The following is a 14,360-nucleotide window of genomic DNA, read 5'->3' on the forward strand; positions in this document are numbered from 1 at the left end:
TTGTGATGTTCAATTTCTGGGCCAGGGGAGCCTATAAGTAAGTTTTAAGTTGGAGTGGTCTTAACTTGGTATTAAGACCTTAAGTGGTTCAAATCAGGCTTTGGAGGATCTATGAGTCCCTAAGATGGCTAAGAGACAACAAATATGAAAGTGCTTTGCAAACTCGAAAGCACATTTCAAAGGCTAAGACATTATTTTCCTAATATTATCATTATCATCAAGTTTAATTGAAGACTTTAGGAACATCCTCTTTGTCCATCCAGATGTCAATGTGGAATAGTGGATAAGTTTAAAGTAGGTAAAGTAGACATAGCATGTACTTACATATTGGACTACTTTGGATACACAAGTACTAGGACAGCTCCCCTAAAATGTTTCTAGCCTAAAGAAAATCCCCCCCCAAAAACCCTCAAATAACAAAATTCAATGAATGAGCATTTAAAAGTATGAATTTCTGAATACTCAATTATTTGACCCAAATATATTTGCACACAGAATCCTTAGAGTGTGTAAGGGGAGAGCACAATTGTTTCTCCCCAAGCTGTAACATCTAAACTGGTTCTTCTCTGGCTTTCCAGTCATGATCCCTGGAGGTACTGCATGTGCATAGTGTGCAAGCAGAATCAAAGAAGGACCAAAATCTGCCCACATGTTCTAGAGAGGTGCCGAATGAACTTTTAATCTAAAATTTCCATTTCGTGGAACAACATAGTGGCCTATGCTTTCAGAGAAACTCAGCAATATATATGTGTGTCTCCATCTTCCCTAAGGATTAGAAAAGATGCTAAATCCATGGAAGGAAAGAGCTGGCCAGCAACACATTTACTTTCTCTGGAGGGAGGCGTTCTGGGGGTAGGTGGTGGTAGAAGAAGAGAGGAGACCCAGTCTACCCACCTTGTCAGTTGTCGGCAAAAAGACTAATGCTATGCACTAGACAGACAAGATCTTATCCCTGCAGTGCCCAACAGAATGTGCCTGGCTAAGAATTACCTATGGTGAACAGAGCCTAGGATCTTTGAGACACGGAGGGTTTCCTGGAGAATGCCATGTAAGCTGTCCAACTGCTGGGGGTATAAAATGGAGATGTTTCAAAACGGAGATGCTCCCCTTGCATGTGGAATCCCACAAAGCTCAGGGAGAGACTTCCTTCATCTAGTCCAGGCCAGAGGTGGATTTCTGATGTGAGACAAAATCACGGGGCAGGAGGAGAGGGGGAAGGGAGCTGCTCTTGATGACTCAGAACTCTCTCTGCTTTAGCTAAGTTTTTTGACTATCTGTATCCTTGAGATTATTTAGTAAAGCTTGACACTAGGTAAGAAGAGCTCTGATTTGTCAGAGTTTGATTTGCTAAGCTGATCCTGTGTGTTAGCTCACTCCATGACTCACCACCCATGAAAGGATAGAGGTAATCACTAATTGGGCTGTACTAAAGACTGAACACAGTGTTATTTTATGCCATGCTTTGCTGCTCCGCTTGAAGCTCAGCCGGTTGGAGAAAAACATTATCATTTGATTACTTGCTATTTCAGAGTCTTCTTATAGTTGGTCTCACTAGAATACTGATGCAACCTGAACTTCCTAACAATGCATCACAGAATCAGAGAGGAGGAGGAGGTTAGAAGTCATCTGATCAAATGCTGGACATCAAAGGAAGAATCTGCATGCCCTTGCTACACGGGTCACTGACTCTCTGCAACAGAGAACACATCTAATAATACTTTCTGAGACCTCCACCCCTCCACACACTGTTTTTTATTATTAGGAAGAAAATTCTAAAATTATGTCTAAACATTTCTTTCTGCACTACTGGCCCCAATGCTATTCTTTGATGGTCCATTCTGAAAAAATTCCTTTTGCAAAATCGTCATTTTAACAGAAAATATAGGTAGATTAAAAAAATCTATAGGTGGCCGGCGCCATGGCTCACTTGGCTAATCCTCATCCTGTGGCGCCGGCACCTTGGGTTCTAGTCCCGGTTGGGGCGCCAGATTCTGTCCCGGTTGCTCTTCTTCTAGTCCAGCTTTCTGCTGTGGCCCAGGAGTGCAGTGGAGGATGGCCCAGGTCCTTGGGCCCTGCACCCGCATGGGAGACCGGGAGGAAGCACCCGGCTCCTGGCTTCAGATTGGTGCAGCACTGGCCGTAGCAGCCATTAGGGGAGTGAACCAACAGAAGGAAGACCTTTCTCTCTGTCTCTCTCTCTCACTGTCTATAACTCTGTCTCTTTCTCTCACTGTCTAACTCTGCCTGTCAAAAAAAAAATCTATAGGCTTTCAGCTTGATATATATGAATATCTACTTTTTTATTTCATAAAACTCAAGGTTGGGGGACACCACAAGTCATTTCACTGTTAGGACATCACCTCTGTTGACTACCATACTGCCAGTCCAGACACCCAGGCCAGTGGCAAAGATAGGCTTGAAGTCAAGGAGAAGCAAAAAGGACGACTGAGCAACAGAGTAAAAGTCGTGCTGTTTTAATAGCAACTTGGCCAGCACATATGCCAGGTACCCCAGTGTTACTCTGATTCAGAAGGGAAAAAAAAAATCATCTTTTACTGAGCGTAACTATATTAAAAAATTCTGGATTTCTGATTTTTCCTTTTTTTATGTTGCTCCTGAAAGATAGCATTATGGGAAAATACAAAAAGTGAGTTGTCTTGAATTCTATAAAAAGTACAAATGAACAATGATCTGCAAAAGCCTGAGTGTTTCATTTAGTCAGACAAAGGAGTATACAACTATCCTGTAAGAAAAATCAAGATCACATAACTGCTTTCAATATTAAATGATACTTTCAAATTTTGAAGCACAAGAAAGAATAAAAATTTCAAATTTTCTTAAGAACTTCAAACAACAGAATTGGGGATTTTAAAAAATCAGAATGTACTTTACAGAACATGGCACAAAAGAAAAGAGGAGAGACATTTAGCCTTGTTCTACCACATACACTTCAGGAGTCTAAAGAAGTAGTTATTGTTAACATATTCATCTATACAAACATACTTGTATATACAAACTTTCATTTGCTTCTGTTTGGACTCGGCAGTGTACAAAAAAAAAATAAATAAATAAAAAGCAGCTACTTCACATTGAGCATATTCTTCATTCTGTGCTATAGCTATAGTGGCTCCAGCCCTAAGACTGGGTCCTTTGTTCCCCAGCCAGGAGGATGCAGGGCAATGAATCTGAAGACAGTCAAGTCATATTGGGTTCCAAGTTGTATTAAGACAGCTTTTAAGTTGTTTCCAGCTATGTCTGTCTATGACGCTATAATAAAAAGAATGACAAAAGGGAGGAAGTTATAATCACGTAATATAAATGTTTCTCAAGTTATAAAAGTTTTAATAAATCCTAATGTGTTTCTGGCTTGAAACCCTTCAATATATTATGGTTGGTGACTGAGGAGGGATGCTGTATCTCATGTATTAAAAATGCAACCCGCTGGAGTGGGTATTTATGATATGATGGAATGCAATCAAAGCAGAAAGCAGCATTACTCTAACCATCTAAGTAAGTGGCCCAGTGTATGCTTGGTTCCTGTGATTCTTTTCATATTTACTTCTTACTTTGAGGCATTAGGACCTTAGAGACACTCTTCTGCTTAGAAACTGGCGACTATTTGATTGGGAGAACATACTGGCCTGAAGCAAATTTATTCAGCAGAAAATGGTGTTTTTTTTTTTTTTTCAATTGCTTTGACTGTTCTGTGCTTTTCTTTGATTAGCTGATCACATAACAATTTGCTATCAATAAAAGGCAACATGAAGAACTAATGAAGCACATCTTCCAAAAAAAAAAAAAAAATCCCCAACTTGAATTCTACATGGTTCCTGAGCTATCAGATCTTTCCTTGTATAAAAGTCCTCAGAAATGAAAAAGATAGATGTACTAATGTGACAATGTAAACTCATTGTAAGAGATGAATTCCCTGTGCAGTGTTTTGCATTTCTAGTCATATTCTGTTCCACTAATGCATACTAAAACAGATACAAGTGTTCCTATAGCAAAGAGTAGTAGTATGTTCATCACCACTTTGAAGAGAGGCTTCTTTGAGTGATTTGTCATTTCCTTCTTCTACTTCCACCTTTACCTCTGTGGATTAGATATAGATTACATACCTGGCTACAGCTTCACTGTATACAAAACCAGCATCAGCTCGCTTCACAATTTCAAAACACAGATCCGCTCCATCCATACTGTAGAGAAATGTGAAAAAGTATGTGAGAACAGAGGAATTTCAGGTAGACTACACAGAAAGTGGATACGAGGTAACTAAATTATTAGTTGACTACTAGTAAGTATTCAAATTTCTTTCAAAAATAGAAAAATTATAAAAGATATTAGAATCATCTTAACAGTAAAAATCTGCAGGGAAATATACAGGAAGTGCAAGCAAATGGTAGTATCAAATAACACAAGGTATAGAAAATTGACTACAAATTTTCTTTAGGTTATCATAATAACAAGTCTTAGAAAAGAGGCTGGGGGCATATTTTAAAGTCAAATTCCAAAACTGTCTATATCTAGTCACATAAGGTAATATGAACAAAATATAATGATTATAAAACTTTTTGCAAAAAAATTTGCTCTAGTCTCACCATTAAATGGGAAATTCAAGCTCTATACTGTGGATTTTAAAAATGAACTAATTTAAATAGACTTTTGCTTATACTTCCGTTACCAACGTTAATTCTTAACAAATACATTCCAACATATTGAAGTGTTGGTGACACAGTGTCACTATCTTGCCCTAAAACTTACAATGGTTTTCAATTTTAGCAGACAGGTGAAGCCTCTTGTCTTGGCCACACCTCACTTTTACCTGCCTTGCTTAGATATTTCAAGAAAGCTTGGTTCTGGAGGCAAACCAGTCCTTATTACTCCCTGAATATGTCATTATTTATTCATTTATTTTGCCACAAGTTTGTACAGACATTGCTTCTCATATTCAAAACCGACCTCAATTCAATATTCCATTCTAATCTCACTTTCCCAGGATGCTCCCTCAATGAAGCCAAATTAATGCATTTCCTTGCTTTAAATCTTTAAAAACTCTATACAGTCCATATCATAACAGTTAGTACTTTCATACATGTAGACACATACACACAATACAAAAATACAGGTATCTATGTAAACCTGAGACTTCTGCCAGGGCATTACATATATTAGTGACATTATTCAAATATTAATAGCTAACATTTTCATAATGCTTTAAGGCTTATAAAATGTTTTCATGTCCAGTATCTTATTCATTCATTTATTCAGTAGCTCAATCTCCAATATAACTGCTGCAAGAATTATATTGAGGAAATAGAACTTCTAGAAAGGTTAATAAAAGAACTAACTTAGCTAGCATGCCTCATGGGAAGCACTCCTTAACTGTATCTCCCTTCATATATACAACTAACCCACAAGGCCAACATCATTCTCTTTCTTAAATAATTTGTCTACGTGAGTGGAAAAGCAGGTAACAGGGACAGGATTCAAATCTCTAGCCATGTTCAGTGCTCTTGCCGTTGACTACAGCTTTACCTATGGGGTGTGCAGGGAACAAACTGCACAGATTCATGCCTTATGGTAATTCAACAATAAAGTCCTAAAGAACAAAAATAGCTTATACTTTCAGTATACCACTCACTCAATACCCAACAGAAGACTGACCACACAAGAGATATTTAATGAACAGTTGATTCTATTATTTGGATTTTAGTATGATTTTATGTCAGTGAAAATACTTTCTCCTTTACACAGGTTTTAAATTTTTTAAGTAGTTTCCATTTCATATCTGATGAACAATTTCCAATATTGAGTAGGAGTCTTCTTCAAAATAAGATTCATGATGGCCTAAGCTGGTCCACAGTATGGCAGCAATCATTTCCCACTGTCATAAAGAAAGCCCAGAGAACGTGATCATGCATTTTTGTGAACAACTCTGATCATCTGCTACCAGCAGAGCTGCTAGGTCAAGGGGTATATACAATAACACTTTGTCTACTCATACTGCCAGGAAAATTCTAACAATTTATACTCTCACTACAGAGTGTAGATGTGTCTCTTCCTCTACCTTGCCCCCACTCCGATGACTATTCTTTTTCATCTTTGCCAATCAGATACCAGGGAAGAAGTCATTCATTCACGATTGTTTTAATGTGCATTTCCTTGATTCCTGGAAAGGCTGAATATTTCTCACTTCTTTGTACTGCAGGGAGGAAAATAAGTGCTATTTGTAAAACTGGCTGCAGTTTAAGATGGTTAGTTGATCTATAAAGACTAAAAACATCACAAGGTAAAGGAATAAATTTTCTTTAGGTGTTTTCCTTTTTAATTGTGAAATGGGAATTGAAGTACTGTACAACTTAGGTAAGAGAGGAGTTAGGCAAAGGAGAGAGCAAAACTGATTGCATAATAAAACAGTAAGAATTTGGGAGCTGTTTTGAGAGATTTTTAGAGGGAACTGGAAGGGAAGAGGTAACAGGGGCTGGTGGGGGCAAGTGCTCTGTGCTACAATGACCAGCATGAATCAATCCAATTTGGTCATATCTGAAATAGTAGTAGGTGAAATGACAATCTCTACAAATATGCATACATACATGTTGTATTTGTAGGTTTCTACTCTATTCTACCGACCTATTAATTCCTGCACCTAGTACTATGCTACTTTAAATTCTGTAGAAATATATATTTTAATATTTGGCAAAACAAATGTCATCTCACTATTCTTTGTCATCATTTTTTTAACTTTTTCTCCCAACTGAACTTTAAAATCATCTTGTCAAACTCTAAAGAATTATTTTTTGACTCTGATGGCATTATATTTATATATTAACTTATAGAAATTAACATTTTTCTAATATTTTCATTCATGAACATGCTATGCCTCTCTTTCCTTTCATGTCTCTAAATTAGTTTTCAGGTTTTCTTTATATTGGTTCAAATACTGATTATTAGATATTTTACATAATATTTGCTATTATAAATAGGATCTTTTTAAAAAAGATTTATTTATTTGAAAGTGAAAGAGTGTGAGAAAGTGAAAGAGAGAGAGATCTTCCAACTGCTGGCTCACTCCCCAAGTGGCTGCAAAGGCCAGTGCTGAGCCAAGCCTAAGGAAGCCAGGAACTCCACTGGGTCTACCACGTGCATGGCAGGAAACCAAGTACTCGCTACTTTTCCCAGGCCATTGTCGCTCCCCTATTCGCGGAGGAACGACACTGGACCCTGCACTGTTCTTTTGTCTGCTCGGCCCTTCCCGGGTTTGCTGTCGTTCCCTCACTCGCGGAGGAACGACGCCATCCCGGGTTAGCTGCCGGCCCCCGCCGCTTTCCCCACTTCCCCGGAGGAGTGGCACACCGCCGGCCGGCTCTCTCGGGGGGGGGGGGGGGGGGGGCTGCTCAGATGTTGGTCAGATGTTCCCCGGTGAATGTTGTCTCTCTCCTCCTTTAAAGTCCTCTTCCACCAATCCATGCTCTGCTGCCCACATGCCGAGCACGCTGCTCTCCTTCAATCAGGAGCAGGATCAGCTCCTGCAGCTTATCAGTCAAACTGATGAGGCAGCTGCGTAGAGGTTGTTTGCTCCCTCTCAGCGCCATATTGTGGGAGAGCAGATGCATAGAATAAGTCTTAATTCCAGTAACTTAGTCTAGTCTCAGTTGCTCCCCACAGCCATAGGCAGGGAGTTGGCTCAGAACTGGAGCAGCTGGGACAAGAACAATTCTCAAGGTGTCTCAGCTGGTAGCTTAACCTGCTACACTACAATGCAAGCCCCTATAAATGGGATCTTTTGACCATTATATATATATTTTAATCCAACAATTCCTAAGCAGGTATACCAAATAAAATCACATGTATGAATTTTTAAATATGTAAACATGTTCTTTGAAGGATAATTCTGCAAGAAAGTCATCACTGCGAGAGTACTGTTCTATTATTATAGCTATTTGATTATTTATAACATTATTTGATATTAAAGTAAAAGACGTGATCCATTAATTTTAAATTTCATGATACAGAAACAAAAACTAAAATACTGTTTATGTAAATTTCACTCATCACAGAACTTTAAAATATACATATTCATAAAACAATCCCAATAACCTTGTGCATTTTGAACAAAACTGGTAACCCCATTCTTTGATAAACTTATTTGATAATATAATGATTCTACAAACAATGATAAGGTTTCTTTTATTGCTTTCTTCTTTGGCTTTCCATCTTGGGGTGCTTTTGGGGTTGTAAAGAACCTTCAGATAACATGCTCTGAATTTTCCCAGTTTGCTCTATTTTGAGGGAGTGAGATGAGAAGAAGAAATCCTTTTTAATGAAGAGGATGGGGAGAGTTTCAACACTGCACAGAGGAAGAAACCATGGGAGCTTTACTCAGATTTGTCAAAAATGGTGGGATTATAAATGAGCTGACTCCCCCACCCTTTTGTCTATCTGACTTTAAAAAGTCTTCATAATAAGCATGCATTATTTCTATAATTAAATAAATTATCCAAAACCAAATACAGCAAATAAACAAGACCAGATCATAGGTCTAGAGGCACAAGGCATGAAGAGCTGCTGTACACTGAAGGGGATCAGAATATGCCAGCCCAAAACATGTGACTTTAGTAGAAGGATTATTTTAAGATGAAGGCAGAAACTTATGTGTTATGATTTCACATCAATGTCAAATTGCTATAGCAGTTTTTAAATGCTTACTCTCAGTTTCTATACCTATGTCATCACAGACCAGTAACAGATGGTAGATTGGTGCTCATGTGAACTATTCTTTGAAGAACACGGTTGTAAGGGACAGACCAAATCTGGATTTCTCTGAAAATAACAAAAACAGCTACAGAAATGCTTTAAAGAATGAAAACATACTTAGGACCAGGAAAGTGTTAGAGCTTAAAGAAGTGAGCAACTCTGGAGGTAAGGAGAATGTTACAGAAAGGTGGCAGCTGCTGGGGAGGTGCAGTTAGATGGATGTTGACAGAGCACAGCTACTTTTGCACCAGGGTGACCGGATGTGAGAAACACAGCTACTCTCTTGGGAGAACTCTGGAGAGTCTGCCCAAGGCTAAGGCCCTTATTAATCAAAGGAGAAATCATAATGATCAGAAAATACTTGTAACAATGATAATAAAGAGTAATATCAAAACTCATGCAGGATGCGCGCTCTCTCTCTCTCACACACACACACACCCACCCACCCACCCTTGGAGTTGGAGAAACTTTTCTTGAATCAGGAAATCCATTGTTGATAGAAAAGTACATCAATACCAATGTTTCTGAGGGTAATTTTGTAGTGTTTGACAAAAGTCTTAAGGATGTTCAGGTCCTAGGGGGCCAGCGCTGTAGGCTAAGCCTCCACCTGTGGGGAAAGCATCCCATACGGGTAGCTGGATCAAGTCACGGCTGTTCCACTTCTGATCTGGCTCCCTGCTAATGGCCTGGGAAAGCAGTGGAAGATGGCCCAAGTGCTTAGGCCCCTGTACCCATTTGGGAGACCCAGAAGCTCCTGGCTTCAGCTCAGCTCAGCTCTGGCTGTTGAGGCCATTTGGGGAGTGAACCAGTGGATAGAAGACCTTTTTCTCTGTCTCTCCTTGTAACTCTACCTCTCAAATAAAATAAATCTTTAAAAAATTATCTTTTAATTCAATTCTTCCAGGAACTTTTGATGTGGTCTTGTATGTGTCTGTATGTGCTCTGATAAGTTTCTAGATATCAAAACAAGGTGCATAAGCCTATGTTTCAAATTCTTTGGTTTTATTTTTCACTTTAAAAAGTGAGCAGGTACTTCACTTATCATACTGAATCAGTTCTAAATGTAAAAAAAAAAGTAAAAATACCCCTTTCAGAATGCAGCCAAAACAATACTTAGAAAGCAGCCTATCTATGTAAGATAGAAATAATCTTACTTTGCTGTCATAAATAATTAAAGCTAGAACTTACTGAGTGCTTACTCTGTGACAGCCATTTTCTAAGTGCTTTGCATGCATTTAGTTAATGGCTATAAGGAGTCTATGAGGTAGGAATTACAACCATCCCTATTTTATTTATGAGAAACCCGAGAAACAGCAAAAGTTAAATAACTTGCTGAAGAGATCATAGAGCTTGTAAGTGGTAGAGCCAGGATTCACACCCAGGCAGCCTGATGTGAGAATACATGCATCATCCCGTCCCCAAACGCTCAGTTACAAAGAGAGAAACTTCCTAACTTCTGCTCAAGGCTTTCAGTCACTTCATGGAAGACGAGAGATTACAACTAAGTAGGTGAAATCCTGTATAACAAATCCATTTTCATGCCTATTAAGGGGGTCACAGGCTCCAGAAGCACCTAATTAATAAGCTCCTTCTCCCAGATGAAACATATGAATATTCTATTCTTGATGCGGTTTCAATGAATTCTGTATATTTAATTCTGTATATTTAACAAGTTGGTGGGTAAATGTTATAATCCTTGCATATACAAAACAGTCTCCACTGATTTATTTTGGAAAAGAACTTTATTCTGTTTATTTTTTTCTAATACAGGGCTTTGCTTGTAAAACTCTTTTTATGTCTACACAAGTATCCCATAACCACTACCTTTCCCCAATACTTTCACTCTCTTTATGGCCCTGACCAGGATATCCTCTCTCCACTCTTCCACCTGTCTGACTCCTACACTGACATGGAAGTCCTTCACCAACTTCCTACAAGATTACCTGACTGTTCTAGCTCTCAACTGTGTCCTCTACTAAACTTGCTGGGCCTTAAAAATCCGTGATTCTCTATGGGTATTTAGGCCTACACTGCCAGTTATCATTATTCATTTCATGTGGAGGCACCTGCTTGGTCGGTAAAATCTAACTATAGAAACCTGGGGATTAAACAGGTTTTATTCTTCACCATAAGTATCTCACATGCTGATGCATATTTACAAATACTGGTTGGTGGTGAATGGAGTCATACACACATAACCTCTTGTATCCCCTCCCCCAAACTACTCTGTATTTGGTGGGGGGAAGAGGAGATTTAGTTTTATTCAGTGTGTATTTACTGAGCATCTACTATGTATAGAGGCTAGAAAGTCCAGTTACATGAAGATCCTACCTTCTAAGAGCCTACATTACAGAAGGGGAGATAAAGAAAAAAAGGTAAAAAAAGAAAAACATAATAGATGAAAGAAGAGTGCATACTGGAGTTTTGATGGAAGGAGGTGGCTACTGAAAAAGAGTAGGGGGAGCAGTGGTAGTTAAGAGGAGAGCAGCATTTGTCATCTTTGACAAACCAACATAATAAGCTCTGCATTGCTATAAAATGCATCAGTATGGCAGGCAGTTTTGGGGTTGGTTGGGGAAATGTCTGAAGTGCTATAATGTGAACTAAGCTCTCCTCTCCCACCTATACCATAGCTGGATACAATCACATTCCTTCACTATGAACCTGGCAGGCACCAGAGAGGTACTTAAACAGGAGTGTTAACTATAACATGCAAGCAGGCAGAAACATTCAACTCTTCAGTGGGGAAAGGGGGTATTCTCTGTAATGGGAACTTAACTACTTAATAAAGCAATTCTGCTATAGTGTTAAAGATATTAAAATGATTGAGTATATCCCCAACTGCCTATTTACCAATTTGATTTCTTTTTGTGGGAACTTTTTATTCCTATCCTTGCCCATTTGTACATGAGGCTTAATATCTCCCTCTTCATCGGAGTGAACTCTTTTTATCAATGTTCAAGAGAATGTAACCCTTTTATGTCAATATTGAAGCAAATTAATTTTATAGTGTTCTCAATTTTTGTTAAATCTATTGATGTTTCCCTTTGTGAATTCCAGGCTTTTGAAGTTTCAAAAGTCCTCCAAAGATCTGTTAAATAATTTTAGTTTTTACTAGCTTTCCTATGATTTGATTAGCTTATATAAACTATTTTATCTGTAGTTTTCTTGGTGTGTGTGTGTGTGTGTGTGTGTGTTGAGGGAGTGGATGTAAATTTACTTATGAATTGCTAACTAGTTTTCCTAACCCTATTTAAAAAATCCTTTTTCTCACTATATTTACTGAACTTTATCATATGTACTGCTAGAAGGATTTCTATTAAAGAGGAATGCCTGTTACTGTCTGGCTGGCAGTTGTGTTTTTTTCCTATATATTTTCATTTCTTTATTTGAAAGGCAGAGTAACAGAGAAAGAGGGAGAGACAGAAAGATAGACCTTCCAACTGTTGGTTCACTCCCCAAATGGCTGCAACAGCTGCAGTTGGACCAGGTTGAACCATGGAGCCCAGAACTCCATCCTGGCCTCCCATTGTGGGTTGCAGGGACCCAAGTATTTGGACCATCATCTGCTGCCTTCCAAGGTACATTAGCAGGAAACTGGATTGGAAGTGGAGTAGCTAGGACTCAGAACCAGCACTCAGATATAGGATGTGAGCATTGCAAACAGTGGTGTAACTATGCAACCATGCCTCTCCCCTATCTGTATCCTAAAGGAATCTCATGCCAACACATGGCCACTGGTAGTTTTAATGGTCTGAATGTTTAGTAGTGCCTAAAAAGACCTCTCTGGTGGGTGCTGCAGATTAGGTAATGTACACATAGATTTATTCTTTTGCACCAAAAGAAACTATTCTTTTAATTCCATTTTCCATGAACTTTTTGAACTCCCTTTGTACACAATCCATTCATATTTCAAATACCCTGCACATACATAGCCTGAAGATAACTTTATATCTTTTTATTGCACCTGCATTTTGACCATAACCCATCACATGAGGTCAGGTATGGAATTTGCTACTTGTGATATCTTCTTGGAGCTCAAAAACTGTTGGCTTTTGGAATTTCAGATTAGGGATGCTCAAACTGTATATCAATCTTACAAATATGTCCTAATTCTCCACTTTGACAACAAGGTAAGATCTTGAGGATCTGGAAGGTGAGGTTCTTTAAGAGTTCTTGGATTAGTCAGAGTTCCTCTCATCAGAACATAGCATCTTAGACTCAGGCCCTTGGCCTTTCTTCTTTTTTCCCCCACTCCCAGCTCCATCCCTAATCTTACAGTAAGCCTTCCTAGGCCATGGTTGCTATCCCAACGTATAAGAGGAGCCTGTCCACTCACATACTTCATAGCTGCTTAATAAGGCTACTCCTTCCCAACCTAAGAGAAAATCAACTCTGGCTGATTTAAGCAAAAAAGGAGTTTATTAACAGGATACTGCATTGCTCACAGAATAGTAGGGAGGTCTCTAAAACCACAACTGGTGTTACAGTCAGGAACCAAACCCCACACTGATTTGATGAGGACGCCACTATTGTTGTCCCACATAGCTGCTGGAGCTTATAGCGCTGTGCCTGCACCCTGAGAATCACTATTACAACTCTCCTAGTAATTGTACTTCTACCTGAGAGGCCTATGTGTTGCATATGACATCATGAGTGTATATGACTGACTCATGAAACCTGTCACATGCCCATATCCTAACTGCGAAGGTAAACAAATTATGGCATTTTTGGCTTCTGTAGTGGAAGGCAGGCTTTGTTGCCCATCAAGACTTTTAACATAAGGGATGTTCCCAATATTGGAAGAGGATTCAGATGTTAGGACACACAAAATCAATGAGAAACAGCCCCTACACACTGGTTCTAAACTCTAGTCTGTATTTTATTGCCTGGTGAACCTGGAACATGATACTTAAACTTTCTGGGTTGACAATGACTTCTCCATCAAAAGATAGGATTTGGCTTAGTAATCTTTAAGACCTTTTTCATATCCCACAGAAATCTGTCTCTATGAAAAAAGATTGTCTTTAAAGATTTTTGGCATTGTGGCTCATTGGGTTTAGCCACTGCTTATGACATCAGCAGCCCCTATAGAGTGCCTATTGAGTCCTGCTGTTCACTTCTGACCCAGCTTCCTGCTATGTACCCGGGAAGGCCATGGAGGATATCCCAAGTGCTTGGGCCACTGCCACCCACGTAGGAGACTAACATGGGGTTCTTGGATCCTGGCTTCAGCCTGGCCCTGATCTGGCTGTTGCAGCCATTTGGGGAGTGGACCAGTGGATGAAAGAAATCTCAATCAATCTCTTTCTCTCTCTTTTCCACTCTCTTTCTCTGTCCCCCTTTCTTTACCTCTCTCTCTGACACTTCTTCAAATAAATAAATCGTTAGAAAATTGAAATGTGGCTCAAGATAGTTTATCATGTTTTAAAAAACAAGGATTGATCTGCTATCCGTGCAGATATCCAAGATTGACTTGTCATAATTTCCGAGGTCATATATTTATCACTCTTTTCTCGACATGTTTTCTGTCCAATTGTTTAAAGGGCCTAAAGCTCTTGATCTCTGTTCAATGTAGTTTGACAATGGTGCCTCCTAGTGGATGA

At 39.0% G+C, this 14,360-nt stretch overlaps 1 protein-coding gene across 1 annotated transcript in view; it reads right to left on the reverse strand.

Annotated features, from left to right (window-relative positions):
• CASK (calcium/calmodulin dependent serine protein kinase) overlaps nucleotides 1-14,360 on the reverse strand; it is a 368,265-nt gene that overhangs the window by 178,720 nt on the left and 175,185 nt on the right. The window contains 1 exon segment of the mRNA XM_070067495.1: nucleotides 4,119-4,196. Coding sequence (XP_069923596.1) covers nucleotides 4,119-4,196 — 78 coding nt within the window.

Source organism: Oryctolagus cuniculus, chromosome X (assembly GCF_964237555.1).
Source record: "Oryctolagus cuniculus chromosome X, mOryCun1.1, whole genome shotgun sequence".
In the NCBI taxonomy this organism is placed as follows: Eukaryota; Metazoa; Chordata; class Mammalia; order Lagomorpha; family Leporidae; genus Oryctolagus; species Oryctolagus cuniculus.